Here is a 21,536-nt window from a genome sequence, read left to right on the forward strand (position 1 = left end):
TAATCAGTTTAATTGCCAGTTTTCTTCAGACAAGTCAGGGGATGGATACATGAACATTTCCAAGTCACTAAATATGCCTTGAACTTTATTTACATCAGTTATGAAGAAATACAAACAGTATGACACTCTATGGTAAATCTGTGTGGAGTAGACAGTTCTCAAAAACTGACTGTGCAAGAAGGAGACGAGTGAGGAAAGCCATCAAGACACCCAGACAGGCCAAAAGAAGTTACAGGCTTCTGTGGCTGTGATTGGAGAAACTGTGCATAGAGCATGTTTTGCATTTTGTATCCCCAGTTATACAGTTTCATGATGAAGTGGTAAAAAGAAGCCTTGAAAGTTCACCTAAAATTTGCCAGAAGGTACATCTTAGATGCAAGCCTAGATTTAATGTTTTGGTGAAAGAAAATCCTCCTCTGTATATTTGCTTTACCTTTATTTAACCAGTAAGTTCCATTGAGATTAAAATAAAATATTAAAGGATTATTAAATGAGCATGTCTGTATGGGGAAATATCAGACTGAGGTGTTTAGTACTGTCTGTGCAAAAAACACAGAGGTCTGATATCCCCGTACAGACTGAGCGTGCGAGGTTAATAATTTCTTTATTATATGGCTATTATACGTGGGCTGTCCGTAAAGTATCGGCCCTTTTTATTTTTTTTAAAAACTATATGGATTTCATTCATATGTTTTTACGTCAGGAAAGTTTGAACCCTCGTGCGCATGCGTGAGTTTTTCCACGCCTGTCGGTGACGTCATTCGCCTGTGAGCACGCCTTGGGAAGGAGTGATCCCGCCCCCTCGTCGGAATTTCGGCGTGTCAGAGGACAAGTTAGGACATGCCTATCTCGGCTTTCAATGCTTACCAGTCCAGTAAGTATCAGAGAAATTGTGGAGAGCTAGACATGTCCAAACTTGTCCACTGACACGCCGAAACGGAGGTGAAGCGCGAAACCTCCGCGACGGCGTTCCACGACAAAACCTCTGGTTAAAAGTGAAATCTGCCGGAAAATGGCTGATGTCCAGCTCTTGTGATTACCGGAGAAAGAGCACACGACGTCTCGTATCCACAGAGCTATCCGTTTAGAAATGATACGGTGTTTTGTGCCGCGTTGTCGCAGCTCGGAGCGCGACGCGCCAAGCGTCCTTAAAGGGGTCTTTAAAGCGACAGTTAACAGTCCTTATTCTCTGTGAAGCCCGCAAAATTTTCACCGAAAGCCAGATAAATTTTTCGAATGGTTTCCAGGTGCCAGTTTCTAACAGCTTCTGAAAAAAATCTGATGGAAAAAAGTCCTTTTCATTCCACCATTTCCAGACAATGAAATTCCGACAAGGGGGCGGGACCACTCCTTCCCAAGGCGTGCTCACAGGCGAATGACGTCACCGACAGGCGTGGAAAAACTCACGCATGCGCACGAGGGTTCAAACTTGCCTGACGTAAAAACATATGAATGAAATCCATATAGTTTTTAAAAAAAATAAAAAGGACCGATACTTTACGGACAGCCCACGTATACATTAACACGCAAATTTACAGTATCGCCCGAATATGAAAGCTGCTGACGGTGTTGGGTTTATAGTCAGACCTGTTTGCTTACTTCACCTCCACTGGCTAAACAGATATTCAAGGTCGTTAGCCGGTAAGGTTTCAATCTGTGTTTTTTGTAATGCTATTTAGATATTTATTGAGTACATTCATGTCCGACTTCGTTTTTCGAATCGTGTTTTTAGCTTCCTGGTTTGTAACGAAAATACATGTTGCGGACAGATTGTCATGGGAACTGGTCCGATATGGGAAAATACCTGACCGGTAATCAGCCAGTCAGAGCGTGCGTAGCGTCGCAGCAATATATATTTGTAATATTTGCTGTTATTTTGACATCTTTTTTCGTGGTGTCCAACTCTCTTTTTTTAAATGGGGTAGGGTCATGGCAGAAGTATGCACTCTGTGGGTGTCCTGTAGTTTACGAGGGTAGACTGAAAAGTTCTAAGGCTGACTATGATGCAGTTGTCGAATTGAACAAATTCAGGGTTATTTTTCTACATAGTCTCCCTGTAACTCCACACACTTCTTCCAGCAGTGCTTGAGTGCTTCGATTCCCTTGGAATAGAATCTTTCATCTTGAGAGTCAAAATAGTCCTCAACGGCAGCCATCACCTCATCATTTCTCCGATAGTGCTTCCCAGCCACGTTTTTTTTTTCAGTTTTGGGAACAGATGAAAGTCCAAGGGTGCCAAGTCAGGGGAGTATGATGGGTGATCTACCAGTTTGAATCCACACTCGTGGATAGTGGCCATGGCCACTGTTGACTTGAGCTGGGGCATTGTCTTGATGGAACAGCACCCCTTTCGTCAGCTTTCCTGGTCATTTCGTTTTGATAGTCTCGCGTAACTGTCTCAGTAGGTTAGAATAGTACTGTCCATTTATGGTTGGTCCCTTTTCAAGATAGTCCACGAACACAATGCCCATGGCATCCCAGAAAACTGAAACCATGACCTTCCCCGCAGACGAAACAACCTTGGCCTTCTTTGGAGGTGGTGACCTTGGGTGTAATATTATTTTTTTTTCTGTAAAACCCATAGTATAAGGCATATGGATGTTTTTTCTAAAATAACTGTAGGATAAACATTATAATTTAAATTAGAATGTTAACATTTTTATTAGTTTATATGTCAGTATAACAGAGTGTGCTACCTTGTTGTTAACCATTTTATTGGTTCATTTCGGCATTTGTAATTTCTGAGTCACCCTGTGCTTTAAAGAACAATGGCAGCATCAGTCTCTGGAACCTTGACCTTACAACCCTTTTCAAAAATTAAGTTCTTTGTTTTCCTGTTCTTTTGTAGACAATGAGTCATAGCAAAAAATAAAAAACTAAAATGACGAGTTACTTACAGATTTATGTCAGAAAAACAAGTGTGCCGTGAATGTACAGTGCAATGCTGGTTCATAGACACAGAGATCAAGGATGACTACTTGAATGAAATGGGGAGTTGGAGGCACTGGTACAGACTCTGGATGTGAAATGATGAAGATATCTTTATTGAAGAAACATAATGCAGATCTGCAGGTTTATATCGCCAGAAGCGCCGGGTGTTTACCAAAACAATTATCCTGCACTGACACATTAACTTTTCTTCCTTAGGGCAAATTTTCTTTTCTAAACACCTGCACAAGATAATGTATTTGTGAAGGAACACATTTTGAGACTGTTATTGAGTTCAGATAAACACCCTTCTCCTGTTGGGTCAGGAAGGAACACAGCTCTGGTATTTCTCAGCGTGTCGCCAGGGAGTCGGCGTTTGACCGCGAAAATATAAGGTCGTTGGTAATCTGAACTTGCAGATGTTTCACTCCAGGATCAGCTTGTAGTGCCTGTATAAAGGATTGTTTAATGTACAAGATCTGCATATCGACTTTACTGAATTTGATCTGTCTGATGAATTATAGAAATTAAATTTTTCCTGCTCAAAATTTTTTTTCAGTTTTTACAGTGTGTGATGCGTTATTTATTTATTTTTGTAATTCTTTCTAAAGTCAGTATTTCTTTGATTGCCATCTTTTTATTTATTTATTTATTTTTTGTGAGCTGTCTGTGAATCACTTTCTCTGCTTTGCATCCTCTTCATACTTCCTCTTCTCATTTCTCTCCTTCTCCTGCTTTAGTTCTCTTTCCTTTAGGACCCGGCCAGAATCAAACTCTGCCTTGTAAGTCGTGATGTATTTTGGAATTTTGAGCAAGGTTGGCTCATGTTTGCAAAATTTAAATTCCAGCTTGACTGACAAAGGAATTTGGAAAGACAACGGCATGATTTGTTTTGCTTGTTCACAGGACAGGCTGCTTTTTAGCGTTCCTTATTTTGCAAATCTTTTCATTACTTTGATATTTTCAGTGCATCGAATTGAAGCAATGACATGCATGTCCATGCATTTTCCAAGATAAAGATGTTTGCTGCACTTGGGGCAGTTGTTGAAATTAAATGTGGAGTATGTTCTGTTTTTTTTTTTAAGCTGCATTTGCATGTTGATGAGAAAACCATCATACTGTTCATTACGGCAGAATTTCACTCATCTGTGGGGATGGATTGGTTGTCTGCCTGGGTGGTTACCATCCAAGATCCAGAGTTGATTTGTTGGATGCAGTGATACATGGCACCAGCACATGCTCCCAGACCTGACTTGATACAAAACCTGGTGTCTTTAACATAGTCCATCTCTTGTGGCCCGTCTTTCTCCACCATTATCGATAAAACAATATCCGGTTTGCTCTTGTCGCTGTAGCAAACTGAAAAAGTTGAAAAGTTTGAACTTTTGCCAGCAAGTGCTGTTGCGGGACGTGGATGTCACATTCACAGCCATCATCCCCTAGTTGAAAACAATCAAACATCCAGCTTACCCACTGCCATTTACAGCCACATGTGAATGCAGCATTAATTAGTCAGCTGGAACTTTGACGTTCCTTCTCCCCTCTGGGCCTACACTGTATTTGTTTGACACCCACCTTCCTTGTGTTCAGGTTTATGGTAGGTGATCTGTCTGATTCCGAGGGTGATCTGTCATCTGAGTCTGTGGTGAAGGAAGTGGAGTTTCAGGGGACTGAGGAGACGCACCGGGCTTTCAGCCACGGCACGGAACTGATTCCCTGGTGAGCAATGAACATGTGCACATATCTCATACAGCTCACGAGCTCTGCAGTCCTTCCGTTCTCTTAGCGTGCTCTTTCTGCTATTTCTTTAGGTACGTACTGTCACTGCAGCCGGACGTGCACCAGTTTCTGCTGCAGGGAGTGACAGTTATACACTACGACAAGGACAGCCACCTGACAGCTCGCTGTCTGCTGCGACTGCAGCCCGACAACACAACGCTCACCTGGGGTAAAGCAACACTGAGATATACATTCAAACCCCCCACAGGAGGCAAAACACTGGCCAAAGTGATGGAGCATCAACCACTGACCAAAGAAATGCAGCACAGTACAATTTTAAACCCATGATAACTCAGACGTAGCTGTGGCATTGGTGGTCACCATATTTAGGCTTTGTAAATGAAAGAAACTGACAAGCTTCTTGTGACTTCAAAGTCACATGTATGTTGAGGGAGAGACAGAGTTCAATTAAATTAATTTCACTTCTGTTCATTTATACAGTGTCAAATCATAGCGTAAGTTATCTCAAAGCCCTATACACAAGTGATGTTGCAGACCTTACCCAAATAGAGAAAGATTAAATGGCTGCTTAGCTGCATTCAAATAAGATCCTTCCTGCAAGGTTATTCAGACATGTTTGAATTTTTGGATGAAACCACTGTTAATCAGAAAATAATCATTTATTTCCTTGATTTAATGCATTTCTGTGTGACATCCCTGTTCAGTCCATAGCTCACTTGACCCATGCTTTCTTTTTCTTTTGTGGCTAAATTTATACAAAATCCTTTCTGCAAGGTTTTGTGGAGTTATTGAGTTCATAAGGTAGCCACTGTAAAACAAAGTTTGCTTCTCTGATTTAGTAAGTTTCTGTGTGGACACAATGTCTCTTTCACTGACAACAACACCTGCTCCTAATTTTCTACCATCCATCCAGCATCTACCATAATTTCCAGACTATAAGCCACTATTTTCTTTCATGCGCTTTGAACACTGCGGCTTAAACAGTGATGCAGCTAATGTATGGATTTTTAGAGGCTTTCTTGTAATTTACTCATAAGTCTAAATACGTCCGTTAATGCTGTCCATTGATTGGCTGAAAGCCGCTGTCCTCATGCAAAGTAAATTCACACAGTGAGTAAATATGAAGTCTTACCTGTTCATTTTACTTCACATCCCGAAGAAAAATGATCCATATAAAGCCTCCTGATTTTGGAAAATGACATCTGAAAATACTTTAATTCCTTCTCGAGGCTGAAGAAAAGTCCCTCTGTAACACCAGCACTTTGCGCCACAATTGCTGCGTCAGGTGGTTTCTGCGCCGAGGTCATCCATCAGGTTGCTGAGTTGCAGCGCCTGGTGTGACTGTTCAGGCCAATGCGAGACCGGCTCAGTCTGCTACACATCTAATCTGTGGATTGGGTGCCTGTGGTGCTCTCAGCGGATCTCCCCCCCAAGGGCCGCTCTGTTGCAGTTATCTGTTATTGTGGGCAGTCTAAGGCACACCTGTACACTAATCATGGTGTCTAATCAGCATCTTGGTATGGCACATCTGTGAGGTGGGATGGATTATCTCAGCAAAGGAGAAGTGCACACTATCACAGATTTAGACTGGTTTGTGAACAATATTTGAGGGAAATGGTAATATTGTGTATGTGGAAAAAGTTTTAGATCTTTGAGTCCATCTCATACAAAATGGGAGCAAAACCAAAAGTGTTGTGTTTATATTTTTGTTGAGTGTATGTACAAAATTTTTCCTTTTTAAAAGTTGGTAGGTGGGGCTTATATTAAGGTGAGAAATTACGGTCCTAAATATGCAGCAGGTGGCACTGTTCAGCAGGTGGAAAGCAGGTCGATAGGCAAGCAAGACAAGCAAAACAGAGATGTTTGATTCAGCTGTTGCATCACAATTCACTAGATTTGAATGGGTTTGTCCTCCTTATATTTGGATTTATAAGATGGTAACATTTATCAGGTTTTTTTTTTAATTCATCTTGTAACAGTCGGGAGGCGATGAATCAATTTTTCAATCGATTCACTCACACTTTACAGAGTAAATACTCAGGCTTTTCCGAAGCCTAGCAATATGGTGTTTTGCCATTTGTAAGATAATCTATGCTGTAATTACATATTTAGTCTCACTGCTCCATCTGTTGTTTTTAATGGATTATTTGTCATTTCGATTTGGTTTTCTTTTAGATAAATTTGTGAATATTAAAAGATTAACTGAAAAAAAAAATCCAATTGCTACATTTTATAAGGGATGCTTGTTTATAGTCTTGGCAGACAAGCCTCATTTCATTTTCCATTATTACATTGTGCACAAACATATATTCTCCAAATTAACTTTTATTATATTTAAACATATTGTAAAGTTGTTTATTCAGGGTAGATAAAAACCATTTGCTAAACCTCCCATTACAAGTAGAAACTGTTGCTTATTTTCCATTACTCCCTTATAAAACATATTGTAAATGTCTTGATTGATGTCAGGTAAACCTCAGAGTGGAGCGACCGCCTCCACCGAGACACCGCTGGGACTGGGACACACTGTGGTCGCCGGACTTGCAGAAGGCCTCCTGGATTTGGCAGTTGTGAAGGTTTGTTGAAAATAAATGAGTAAAAACAGTGTCAAAATTGATACTGTTTGCAATAAGGAAAAGCTGCTAAATAGCTAATATTTATGAACAACTATAAAACATGCAATAATTTGAGAAATGAGAATCATGGCAACCAAGAGGTTAGTGCCCTTCCAACACAAAAGATTCTGGGTTTAGCGCTACCTGTGCCCTTTCTGTTGTGTCAGGACGGGCATCTGGCGTAAATCTTGCTCCAAATCAGCATGCGGTTCTGTATCAAATTTGTTGTGGTGACCCTGAGAGGGAGACGCCAAAAGAAGAAACACAACTATAATTTGAGAAAGGTGTGTTTGTTCCACTATGCCTCTGAGGTGCTTTGGCCAGTTCCCACCAAACTTTCCATGTGTATGCAGGATGACCCCAGAATTGGCGTTAAAGGGTTTGTTTTGGCAAAGGTCAAGGCCATTGGGATCAGAGGTCAATAGAATTGTTCAGACCTCAATTATTTGAGTATAGTTCAAGGTCATTGGGGTCATATGTCAGATTGCCATAGCCCTTACTATCTTTATGCTCACAGGTACTATTACACCTAGTAAGTGAAATGTGAGGGCTTCTCCCAATTAAACCAACATAGTTTATTTTCTGTGGTCTGCTGAAATTGCTAAGAAATATGGATTGTGTTTAATAGTGTTTTTCCAATTGTTTTGTTGTTGGGTAATCAATGGCCCCATCTTTGTTTTCTCACTGCACATCTACACAGAAACTTTTAAAAAGGGGTTTTTTGTAAAAGCTTTAAAAGTCTTGAAAATGAGATTTGGAACTTGACAAATGATCATTTTTTTAATGAAATAGAAAAAATGTCTAATTAGATTTTTGTTGGAGTTCGAATGTTAGAGCATTTCATACTTCATATTTTAATAACTAACAAAACCATCAAACATTACATTATTTTGTTTAGTTTTCTGCACATAATGTTATTTTATGCCAGATTAGAGGAGGCAGATCAGTGGGATAAGGAGTTGTGCTCCCAATATGCAGACCTGGAACAAAATGAATTATTGTTTTTGTGGTTGATTGACATGATAGTCTTGGGTTGGATTGCTCTCTTACTGTGTTTATGTAAATGCACAGGCCGTGTTTATGGGGCACCAAGGTGTGGACATCCACGCGGTGTGTTTGCAGAACAAGCTGAGCTCATTGACTGTGGAGGAGAACGGTCTCAGTCTCCTCTACGGGATCAGTACCACTGACAACAGGTTAGCACTGCTCCAGTCACAGGTACTCAGGTATCCCTTACTGTAAAATCACAATATTTTTAACTGTCCCACTGATCACCACCGCAGGCTCGTGCACTTTGTGGCTCCAAACCACACAGTGCGAGTGCTTCACAAGGGCCTGTCAGAACTGGTGAATGCAACCAGGAAATTAAAGAAGTTTCCCGATCAGAGGCTGCAGTGGCTGAGGAGGCAGTACGTCAGCCTGTATCAGGTAAACACTGAAGCACAACATCAGTCCTTGTACACACGTTCCTTTAAAACAAATGGTAATCAGATGGATTCAAAGTGACCAACTAACATGCTAGGTTAAAAAAATAATTATTCTGTAGCACTTAATTCGTTGAGAAAAGGTGGACGAAAGAGCTTTTATCACCGAACAGTCTGTGAAGCAATAGCGCAAAAGGGACGAAACAGGAACTTAACAAAACAGAAGCTCACGATCTCGACGAAACGTGCCTGGAGCCACAGCTGCAGCAGTGTGTGTCTGCATCTCTGAGTTCCAGGACTCAGGCGCTGGAACGGAGCTCATAGCGCCTGAGTCCTGGAGAAACTGCAAACAGAATCTGTGGAGATCTGTGTGCACGTCAGTGGACCACCTGCTCTGGTTTCTCGTCCAGAACAAAAGAGGGATCATCTCCATCATCATCAGAATCCTCACTGTCTGTCGACACGCTGCGCGTTCCGTCTTGCTCCAATTTAAAAAAAAGTGTTCCGTGGTCACTGCTGTATCACAGTATTATGTTCTAAGCCATATATACTGATTTATAAAAGAAAACTGTCAAAAGGGAGAATAAATATAAATATAAGTGTAAAGATGATTGAATATATCAGAGCAGTAAATTGAGCAGTGCGTGTGAACGCGCACATTGACTTACATGTGCGGTTATTTCCACCAGCTGATCACTGATCCACACCGTGAATTCGTCCTTCCACAACAGCTCTTTATATCATCATTTTGATTCATCTACCTGTTGCCACACGTACAGAAAGACTGGATTATCATTCCTTCACTCATATTGTTATATTTAATACAAAATAATAAGCGCATGCAGCAGCTCCTGCTACCGCTGATGCTGCATTCAAGTACCGTTGGAAATTACACAACTTTTTCGTTGTCTCAAATTCAACAGTTGCTTGCTGCAAAATAATTAATTGTATCCACACAAAAGATTAATTCTGGCCTATGTAAGGTGCCTGAGCCCATTGAAGCTGCCCCACACACACACACACACACACACACACACACACACACACACACACACACACACACACACACACACACACACACACACACACACACACACACACACATAAAAAAATCCAAGCAAGCAGGCTGAGTTTGTACTGCAATTTCCAACGGTACAAGAAGCAGCAGCAGCCTCAGCGCTCACAAACCGGCTTCTGCACTGTGTGAAAACATTCAGCTGCTCCAACGAAGTCAAATTAAACAGTAACGTTACAGAAACTACACAAACGATTAAAAAACGTCAAGAACGACAGCAAAACGAGACACAGACTAATTGAGGTTTTCGTTGCCCTTCGTTCAAATTTTTCAACAGTTTAAAAATCCTGACGTAGCGACTGTTGCAGGAACGAAGCTGCGCGAAGGTTAGATGCCAACGACAGTCAACGAAAGTCCAGATTTCTTGTTTCGTCAGGGCTTCGTCACCCTTCGTTAAGTGCCGTGTGACTGGGCCTTTATTAAGGATGTCCTAATACCAAGCCAAGTATCAGCCAGTACTCAGTATTATAGCACTTGTTTTTTATATATATATGTGTGTATATATATATATATATATATATATATATATATATATATATATATATATATATATATATATATATATATATATATAAATAAAGAAGAGTGTTTGATATTTAAGAGAATTTCATTGTCGTTTTTCATTTTTCTTCATTAACACTTTACAATCATTATTTAATGCAGTATTAAACAGTAACTACCAATGAATTAAGACTTGACTGTTTTATAATAATTTATTAAGGGTATTTATGTTAACTAAGGTTTGCATAAGCCATAATAATGATTACTAAACACAGTTATTGCTGCCACTTAGTGTTTATTACTGCTATAACCAACATGAACACCTTTAATGAATGATTAATTAACACAGTAATTAACTCTTGATTGACTTTTAGTTAGTGCTTATTAATGCACTTAATGTATGCTTATTGTCCCATTTTGAAATAATATGAGTGAAATGTTTATCATCTTTGTTAAATGCGGTTTATACATTTTTTTTGTACAGTATTTAAAAAAAGTTTTTCGGAGTCCAAATATGTCACATATCCTCAGATTATGCAATGATATTATACCTCTCAGTTTATACCTCCGTTTTGTGTGATGTGTGCTGTTACTTATTTTGCTATGATGACAAATTTAAACTCATTGATTATCTTCAAATGTTTGTACTTTGCTTGTTCTGCTCATTTTGCTTTTGTTGTTAGGAGTAAAATTTACTGAGGTAAAACGTGGTAGGTATATATAAGCTTTTGCGTCTACCCTTTTGGTTAGAAGTCAGTTTTGTTTTGTTTTATTTTGTACTGAAAAGTTTTTATCTTTTTTCTTTGTACCAAAATAAACCTATTCATTCATTCTTTTGCCATTATTTTATTTTTTTAATTATTTTTGGACATTATTTTCCACAAATGTTTTTAATATAATCCCATTTGCACATATTTGACTATTTAATGATTTTCATATTTCCTCATCGTGTGCATTAAAGACAGAGGGATGTGAAAAGCCCAATTTTGTGCATTTAATCTTAATGAACTGACATTGCTGTTTTTGTCTACCTGTCTTCTTTGCTGCCTGGATGCCCAATCTCTCATGTGTCCATGTTTGTCTGAAGGAGGATGCCAGGTACGAAGGGCCGACTCTAGCTCAGGCTATTGAGCTGTTTGGCGGAAGGAGGTGGAACATGGGTACAGCAGGAGTCGAAAAACCGGCCACTCAGAAAAACAGCATCAATGATAAGGCCAAAAAGAAGAAGAAAGTCCTTGTCAGGGTCAGTATATGGGAAGTTCCCTTCACAGGTTTTCTGTAAGTTGGAGGATTTCTGGTTGCAGAATGTACTGCTATTTATACCAGACGTTATTAGTGTGACTTTACCTTTCCAGTAACTTTGTGACATTTGGCTACTGATGGACCATAATACAAAAAATAGGACATTGTCACGCTCACAAATGCATGACTGCATGTGTTAACAGTGTGTAGCATTTTCTTTAATACTGTAGGACCGTAGTATAGACTAGTATAGAGAGCAATGCACTGCATAATGGGTCAATTCAGAAAACTTGCCTCACTGAGACCAAAGGGTTTTTTCAAGGGCCCCCCAAAATGCTTAATTTTAAAGCTTTTATTACAAATTTATCATGCTATCATACATATGAAGGGGAGAATAAGAAATTTTGAGCCTGTCTCAATAAAAGTAGGGCATGGTTCTCCATCTTTTGCATTCTGAGAAATCAGCATTTTTGACATTGCACCCAGTCAGCCAAAAACTTCACACATTCTTGAGAAATGTTGGTTTCTCAGATGTGAAACAGAGAGAACCGTGCCCTACTTTTACTGGGTCAGGCTCAAAACTTCTCGTAACTCGATCAACAGCAAACGAACAAGTAAGACTTCAGCATCTTCGTCAGCTAAACAACATCAGTCTGCCTCTGTGCTTTCTTTACATTTTTGAGATCAACAATATCCTGGAATTCCGCTACATTTACTTTGTTCTGCTCTGAGAGTTGTTATGTTATTAAGACAGCTTTTAGGCTTCGTTCTTACTGTTATTTTCAACTTTTACTTGTCATTAAATCAGTGCCCTCATACCAACTGAATTTGCCATATTGACTTGTGTGACACAGGGCGACAGCGGAGATGCCACAGATGATGAGATGGTTTCCAGGAAAACACGGAGCTGTAAGGAGAGTCTTTATCGGAATGGCCCAGAGTCTGACAGCATTGACCAGGAAGAGCCAGGTAATATTCATCAAAATTTAAAGGGTTCAGAAAGCTGCCTTTTATCTGTCTGAAATTACAGCTAGATTATTACATCCTTATTAAGTGGATTTATGTTAAGCACTCTTGGGCAGATGAACTGCGAATTAACAGAATATACGGTGTAAGGATTTAGATAGTCTGCAATACTTCGTAATAAAATAATCTTTGATGTGCAGTAATGGTTGAACGTATGGTGTCTGGTGTTACATTATTTACAGTTGTCTGTAATAATCTGGCTACTCCTGGTCAAGCTTGTGCATATCTGTGAAATCAAACCACAATTCAGGCGTTGTCATCAGAAAACTTCTCGAAGTGAAAATAAATCTCTGCAGAAAAAAAATTACTGCGTCATGCGCTTTTCATTTCTTGTTTATTGATTTAATGGAACTTAAAGGATCATGCAGTGATTTTACAGTGTTATTGTACCCATTATCTGAATTTTTTAAACACTAATGGCTGTAAAAATGGTGACTAAACTTTGCTGAATTGAGAAGTGTCTGTGTGCTCATCCTTTTAAACTTAAAAAAGTTATTAGTCTTTTTTATTTAAATTATATTTTAGTGGAGCTAGGAACACAGCTCCTTTGCACCCTCCACACATCCCTAAAGAAACCAAATCCAAATTTTTAGGTTCCTTAGGCAACCTCAAGACACAATCAGGATGTTCCCCAAAACAAAAAATTGGACTCAACACAAATATTCAAGATGTTGACAAAAATGACTGCTTGTTTTGTATAACACACACACTCACATCTTCAACCGTATACTCCAATTAAGGGTCATGGGCGGTGTAGTCTATCCCAGCAGTCAGAGGGTGTGATGCGGGATAAGTGACACATATTGTCAAATACACATGTTCGCACCAGGGTGCACACCTACGGACAATTTAAAGTTTCCAATCCACCTAACCTGCATGTCTTTGGATGTGGAAGAAGCCGGAGCACCCGGAGGGAACCCATGCAAACACGGGGAGAACACGCAAACTCCACACAGAAAGGCCACAGGTGGGAATCGATCCTATGACCTTCTTGTTGTGAGGCAACACTGCTAACTGCTAAGCCACCATGCTGCCCTGCTTGTTTTGCAATTAAAACAATTTCAGCAACTTCATTTTCAAAATTAGTCAATCAATCAATCAATCAATTTTTTTATATAGCGCCAAATCACAACAAACAGTTGCCCCAAGGCGCTTTATATTGTAAGGCAAGGCCATACAATAATTATGTAAAACCCCAACGGTCAAAACGACCCCCTGTGAGCAAGCACTTGGCTACAGTGGGAAGGAAAAACTCCCTTTTAACAGGAAGAAACCTCCAGCAGAACCAGGCTCAGGGAGGGGCAGTCTTCTGCTGGGACTGGTTGGGGCTGAGGGAGAGAACCAGGAAAAAGACATGCTGTGGAGGGGAGCAGAGATCGATCACTAATGATTAAATGCAGAGTGGTGCATACAGAGCAAAAAGAGAAAGAAACAGTGCATCATGGGAACCCCCCAGCAGTCTACGTCTATAGCAGCATAACTAAGGGATGGTTCAGGGTCACCTGATCCAGCCCTAACTATAAGCTTTAGCAAAAAGGAAAGTTTTAAGCCTAATCTTAAAGTAGAGAGGGTGTCTGTCTCCCTGATCTGAATTGGGAGCTGGTTCCACAGGAGAGGAGCCTGAAAGCTGAAGGCTCTGCCTCCCATTCTACTCTTACAAACCCTAGGAACTACAAGTAAGCCTGCAGTCTGAGAGCGAAGCGCTCTATTGGGGTGATATGGTACTACGAGGTCCCTAAGATAAGATGGGACCTGATTATTCAAAACCTTATAAGTAAGAAGAAGAATTTTAAATTCTATTCTAGAATTAACAGGAAGCCAATGAAGAGAGGCCAATATGGGTGAGATATGCTCTCTCCTTCTAGTCCCCGTCAGTACTCTAGCTGCAGCATTTTGAATTAACTGAAGGCTTTTTAGGGAACTTTAGGACAACCTGATAATAATGAATTACAATAGTCCAGCCTAGAGGAAATAAATGCATGAATTAGTTTTTCAGCATCACTCTGAGACAAGACCTTTCTGATTTTAGAGATATTGCGTAAATGCAAAAAAGCAGTCCTACATATTTGTTTAATATGCGCTTTGAATGACATATCCTGATCAAAAATGACTCCAAGATTTCTCACAGTATTACTAGAGGTCAGGGTAATGCCATCCAGAGTAAGGATCTGGTTAGACACCATGTTTCTAAGATTTGTGGGGCCAAGTACAATAACTTCAGTTTTATCTGAGTTTAAAAGCAGGAAATTAGAGGTCATCCATGTCTTTATGTCTGTAAGACAATCCTGCAGTTTAGCTAATTGGTGTGTGTCCTCTGGCTTCATGGATAGATAAGCTGGGTATCATCTGCGTAACAATGAAAATTTAAGCAATACCGTCTAATAATACTGCCTAAGGGAAGCATGTATAAAGTGAATAAAATTGGTCCTAGCACAGAACCTTGTGGAACTCCATAATTAACTTTAGTCTGTGAAGAAGATTCCCCATTTACATGAACAAATTGTAATCTATTAGACAAATATGATTCAAACCACCGCAGCGCAGTGCCTTTAATACCTATGGCATGCTCTAATCTCTGTAATAAAATTTTATGGTCAACAGTATCAAAAGCAGCACTGAGGTCTAACAGAACAAGCACAGAGATGAGTCCACTGTCCGAGGCCATAAGAAGATCATTTGTAACCTTCACTAATGCTGTTTCTGTACTATGATGAATTCTAAAACCTGACTGAAACTCTTCAAATAGACCATTCCTCTGCAGATGATCAGTTAGCTGTTTTACAACTACCCTTTCAAGAATTTTTGAGAGAAAAGGAAGGTTGGAGATTGGCCTATAATTAGCTAAGATAGCTGGGTCAAGTGATGGCTTTTTAAGTAATGGTTTAATTACTGCCACCTTAAAAGCCTGTGGTACATAGCCAACTAACAAAGATAGATTGATCATATTTAAGATCGAAGCATTAAATAATGGTAAGGCTTCCTTGAGCAGCCTGGTAGGAATGGGGTCTAATAAACATGTTGATGGTTTGGATGAAGTAACTAATGAAAATAACTCAGACAGAACAATCGGAGAGAAAGAGTCTAACCAAATACCGGCATCACTGAAAGCAGCCAAAGATAACGATACGTCTTTGGGATGGTTATGAGTAATTTTTTCTCTAATAGTTAAAATTTTGTTAGCAAAGGAAAGTCATGAAGTCATTACTAGTTAAAGTTAATGGAATACTCAGCTCAATAGAGCTCTGACTCTTTGTCAGCCTGGCTACAGTGCTGAAAAGAAACCTGGGGTTGTTCTTATTTTCTTCAATTAGTGATGAGTAGAAAGATGTCCTAGCTTTACGGAGGGCTTTTTTATAGAGCAACAGACTCTTTTTCCAGGCTAAGTGAAGATCTTCTAAATTAGTGAGACGCCATTTCCTCTCCAACTTACGGGTTATCTGCTTTAAGCTACGAGTTTGTGAGTTATACCACGGAGTCAGACACTTCTGATTTAAAGCTCTCTTTTTCAGAGGAGCTACAGCATCAAAGTTGTCTTCAATGAGGATGTAAAACTACTGACGAGATACTCTATCTCCCTTACAGAGTTTAGGTAGCTACTCTGCACTGTGTTGGTATATGGCATTAGAGAACATAAAGAAGGAATCATATCCTTAAACCTAGTTGCAGTGCTTTCTGAAAGACTTCTAATGTAATGAAACTTATTCCCCACTGCTGGGTAGTCCATCAGAGTAAATGTAAATGTTATTAAGAAATGATCAGACAGAAGGGAGTTTTCAGGGAATACTGTTAAGTCTTCTATTTCCATACCATAAGTCAGAACAAGATCTAAGATATGATTAAAGTGGTGGGTGGACTCATTTACTTTTTGAGCAAAGCCAATAGAGTCTAATAATAGATTAAATGCAGTGTTGAGGCTGTCATTCTCAGCATCTGTGTGGATGTTAAAGTCGCCCACTATAATTATCTTATCTGAGCTAAGCACTAAGTCAGACAAAAGGTCTGAAAATTCACAGAGAAACTCACAGTAACGACCAGGTGGACGATAGATAATAACAAATAAAAGTGGTTTTTGGGACTTCCAATTTGGATGGACAAGTCTAAGAGACAAGCTTTCAAATGAATTAAAGCTCTGTCTGGGTTTTGGATTAATTAATAAGCTGGAATGGAAGATTGCTGCTAATCCTCCGCCCCGGCCCGTGCTACGAGCATTCTGACAGTTAGTGTGACTCGGGGGTGTTGACTCATTTAAACTAACATATTCATCCTGCTGTAACCAGGTTTCTGTTAGGCAGAATAAATCAATATGTTGATCAATTATTATATCATTTACCAACAGGGACTTAGAAGAGAGAGACCTAATGTTTAATAGACCACATTTAACTGTTTTAGTCTGTGGTGCAGTTGAAGGTGCTATATTATTTTTTCTTTTGAATTTTTATGCTTAAATAGATTTTTGCTGGTTATTGGTAGTCTGGGAGCAGGCACCGTCTCTACGGGGATGGGGTAATGAGGGGATGGCAGGGGGAGAGAAGCTGCAGAGAGGTGTGTAAGACTACAACTCTGCTTCCTGGTCCCAACCCTGGATAGTCACGGTTGGAGGATTTAAGAAAATTGGCCAGATTTCTAGAAATGAGAGCTGCTCCATCCAAAGTGGGATGGATGCCGTCTCTCCTAACAAGACCAGGTTTTCCCCAGAAGCTTTGCCAATTATCTATGAAGCCCACCTCATTTTTTGGACACCACTCAGACAGCCAGCAATTCAAGGAGAACATGCGGCTAAACATGTCACTCCCGGTCTGATTGGGGAGGGGCCCAGAGGAAAACTACAGAGTCCGACTTGTTTTTGCAAAGTTACACACCGATTTAATGTTAATTTTAGTGACCTCCGATTGGCGTAACCGGGTGTCATTACTGCCGACGTGAATTACAATCTTACCAAATTTACGCTTAGCCTTAGCCAGCAGTTTCATATTTCCTTCAATGTCGCCTGCTCTGGCCCCCGGAAGACAATTGACTATGGTTGCTGGTGTCGCTAACTTCACATTTCTCAAAACAGAGTCGCCAATAACCAGAGTTTGATCCTCGGCGGGTGTGTCGTCGAGTGGGGAAAAACGGTTAGAGATGTGAACGGGTTGGCGGTGTACACGGGGCTTCTGTTTAGGGCTACGCTTCCTCCTCACAGTCACCCAGTTGGCCTGCTTTCCCGGCTGCTCGGGATCTGCCAGGGGGGAACTAACGGCAGCTAAGCTACCTTGGTCCGCACCGACTACAGGGGCCTGGCTAGCTGTAGAATTTTCCACGGTGCGGAGCCGAGTCTCCAATTCGCCCAGCCTGGCCTCCAAAGCTACGAATAAGCTACACTTATTACAAGTACCATTACTGCTAAAGGAGGCCGAGGAATAACTAAACATTTCACACCCAGAGCAGAAAAGTGCGGGAGAGACAGGAGAAGCCGCCATGCTAAATCGGCTAAGAGCTAGTAGCTACGCTAAGCTAGCGGATTCCTAAAAACACGCAAAGTGAATAATGTGTAAATAATTTAGAGGTGATTCAGCAGAAGGAGTGCTTTAGTTAAGGCACGTAAAGATTACACTGGGAAACAAATCGTAATCTAGATAACTAGATCAATCTAACTGCGCAGATTTAACAGATACAGAAAAACACTGCTGTGCTCCGGAACAGGAAGTGATACAATACCGCAGTGAGAGCCAACCACCAGTAGAGGCAAGCAAGTCAGGGAAGAAAGATGTTGGTAGCAATAAATACATTTCTGCCTCAATAATTTCATTCACTTTTAAATTCAAACGGACCATTTTCATTTAAAGTGCATCATACAACCCCAATTCCAATGAAGCTGGGACATTGTGTGAAATGAAGGTTGAAGAGGATTTGCAAATCATTGTATTCTGTTTTTAATTACATTTTTGCACAATGTCCCAACTTCATTGGAATTGGGGTTGTAGCAACAAACAGCAGAATTAATAATATCAGATTATCATATTTTGGGAACCATTTTGGACATGGGAGGGGGCAGCGGTGGTGGTTTATTGGTTGTAGTTCTAGTGTCTTTGCTGATATCAAGTCTCTTTCTCTCCATAGAGGAGAGTTTGTCTGGGCCAATCTCCCTTTCATTCAGTAAGAACTCAGGATTGCTGGCATCCTCCTCCTCCTCTTCGTCTTCCTCCAGTATGACGGGCTCCATCCAGTCCCGACCCCAGTCCTCCCCGGTCCTGACAGCAACTTCCAAGTCGCCGCCAGGGTACGTGAAGTATTGCCCCTACTCATACATAAATTTACGTTTATATAAATATATATGTCACGTGATATTGTGCCTTTTCTTTGTGGGGTGTAGGGCATGGAGCAGCAGGTCATGGCACGGACGAGGAAAAGGATGTTTCAAAGGCTTCCAGAATCTCATGATTTCTGACAGCACAATGAGCTTCATTGAGTTTGTTGAGCTCTTTAAATCATTCAGGTAGATAACACACACAGAGCAAAAAATACCATTCAGTGATTCATGCGAAATAAGTATCTTTAATTTTTGCTAGATCTAATTATTAGTTATTCTGTAAAGCTGTTGTCCCAGAAAAGTATAACTAAATAAATGTGCATGTTTCATTCTGAAAACACCTCACATTCTTATCAACACAGACACTGCGATTCAACAAATTCAGCAAATGTTTCTTCATGTTGTAATACCTCAGACATTTTCCATGGATTCTTTGTCACTTTAAGCTTTGTGCGTTTTACTCTGTAAAACAAACAAATGCTTTGGTTTGAAATATAATGGATTGTTTTCATACCAGTCCTCCATTTTTCTTACATTATGATTTGCAGCAGTTTGCTTTTAAACTGCTATCTTGAACAGCATCAGCCAAGCAGAGAAAGCTGAAGCATTCCACTGTTTAAAACTAATGTTTTATTTTCTTTTCTTCTTTTATTTCACCCTCCCACAGTATAATTAAGCTCAAACAACTCTTTGAATTCATTAGTTTGTTGTTGAATTTACTCCTTTTTAGAAAATAACAAATAGTGTTATTTTGGTGCCTGTTTTTTAATTTAGTCTTAGTCTTGTGTCAAAGTTCATTCTTAGTCTTACTCACATTTAATCATTCACATATCATTTTTGTTTGTCATGTTTTAGTCGACTAAAAGTCCCAACATTTTAGCCTAGTTTTAGTCAAACGAGAACTCAAGGTTTTTTTGTCAAAACATTTTAGTCTTTTTCTATTTATTTTAGGGATAATTTTTGTTTATTCATTCCAGTGTTCCACAGCTGAAATCTTGATTAAATGTCTGGAATAGCAAACATCTTGAATGAATTGAATTGAATGATGAATCTTCAGTGCAACTTTGCTAAAAGTGTCTTGTTTGTTGATTCAGTACACATTTATAAATGATGCACTTGTTCTGATGTTTTGTATTTATTAGAAACACCAACAGAATAAAATTAAAACTGGTGTTAAATAACATGCCTCTTACAGCCGAGCAGATTCAGAGGGATATAAATGTAAAATGTTACTTTGGCCCCCGATCTCCCCTACAATACTCGCCCCTGGAACGCTGAGACTTTGACACTGGGATAAGTTCTCCCCAGCGGAACGGAGGACGTCTCATTTTGGGAAAAAACAGCTTTGGTCGGTTGTAGTATGTTGTCTGTTTTACAAAGTTTGGAAAGAGGTGTCATTTAATTTAAAATGGCAGTTCGCTTTGAAGTTATTGATTGTGGAATGAATAAAAACTGTCCATGTGAAGCGGTGGACAATTCTCACAGAAAAAGAGTCCCATTCAAAGACTTTAATCAGCAGAAAAGGTGAGTCACGACTGACATCTTTAATTTGGGATGCAGTGATTCTAATCAGAACTCGCAGGTCCATAATATGTTAAACTGAAACTATCAGTGGGCGCAGCGAGAGGATACGTAACGTAGCCTACAGTACAGTAGAAGAACTGCTGGCACAAACACATGACAGCTGGATTGGATGTTGCATTTCTTCTTGTGTAGTAGACGAAAACGAGGAGGGAGTTTTTGTTTGTTTTTTTTCTTGCAAAACATTTTCATCTCGTTTTTAGTCGTCAACAATAACGCACATTTACACAGTTTTAGTCTGTTTTTAGCACATTGGTGCCGGCTTGTCATTGTCTCGTCTTAGTCATGGGAAAGAGTTGTTGACAAACATATTTTATGTCATTTATATATATATTTATATATATATATTATGTCATTTTATCTGACGAAATTAACACTAATAACAAAGAAGCTAAAAATCTAATAATTTGAAGCATTGATGATAGGTAGTTAGGTACTGTAAATCGGCAGGCGGATAGATAGCGACACTTAATAATACTGTACTTGGGCGTTACAGCAGCCTTTATTAATGAGGACAGTCAACACAAATTCAACATTATACGAGGTCTATTAGAAAAGTATCCGACCTTATTATTTTTTTCAAAAACCATATGGATTTGAATCACGTGTGATTACATCAGACATGCTTGAACCCTCGTGGGCATGCGAGAGTTTTTTCACGCCTGTCGGTTACGTCATTCGCCTGTGGGCAGTCTTTGAGTGAGGAGTCGTCCACCCGCTCGTCGATTTTTTTCATTGTTTAGGAATGGGTCAGAGACTGTTGCTTTGTTTGATAAAAATTTTTTCAAAACTGTAAGGCACAACTGAGTGGACACCATTCAATAAATTCAGCTGGTTTTCGGTAAAAATTTTAACGGCTGATGAGAGATTTTGGTCTGGTAGTGTCGCTTTAAGGACGGTCCACGGCGCCTGACGGCGATCTGCGCTTCGAGGCGGCAGCGTCTCCCCGTTTCAAGTTGAAAACTTCCACATTTCAGGCTCTGTTGACGCAGTAAGTCGTCAGAGAACAGAGAACTTTCAGAAGAAGTCGGCATGAGGAGTTTATTCGGACATTCCATTGTTAACGGTCATTTTGTAATGAAAGAACGTGCGGGCAGAGTCGCATGTCGGGCTGG

At 39.9% G+C, this 21,536-nt stretch overlaps 1 protein-coding gene across 1 annotated transcript in view; it reads left to right on the forward strand.

Moving 5' to 3' along the window:
• Positions 1-21,536, forward strand: part of plce1 (phospholipase C, epsilon 1) — a 255,535-nt gene that overhangs the window by 191,590 nt on the left and 42,409 nt on the right. Inside the window, 9 exon segments of the mRNA XM_034193802.1 lie at positions 4,519-4,647; positions 4,740-4,876; positions 7,138-7,244; positions 8,355-8,479; positions 8,567-8,711; positions 11,371-11,526; positions 12,380-12,494; positions 18,651-18,810; positions 18,904-19,026. Coding sequence (XP_034049693.1) covers positions 4,519-4,647; positions 4,740-4,876; positions 7,138-7,244; positions 8,355-8,479; positions 8,567-8,711; positions 11,371-11,526; positions 12,380-12,494; positions 18,651-18,810; positions 18,904-19,026 — 1,197 coding nt within the window.

This window comes from Thalassophryne amazonica, chromosome 18, assembly GCF_902500255.1.
Source record: "Thalassophryne amazonica chromosome 18, fThaAma1.1, whole genome shotgun sequence".
Classification (NCBI taxonomy): domain Eukaryota; kingdom Metazoa; phylum Chordata; class Actinopteri; order Batrachoidiformes; family Batrachoididae; genus Thalassophryne; species Thalassophryne amazonica.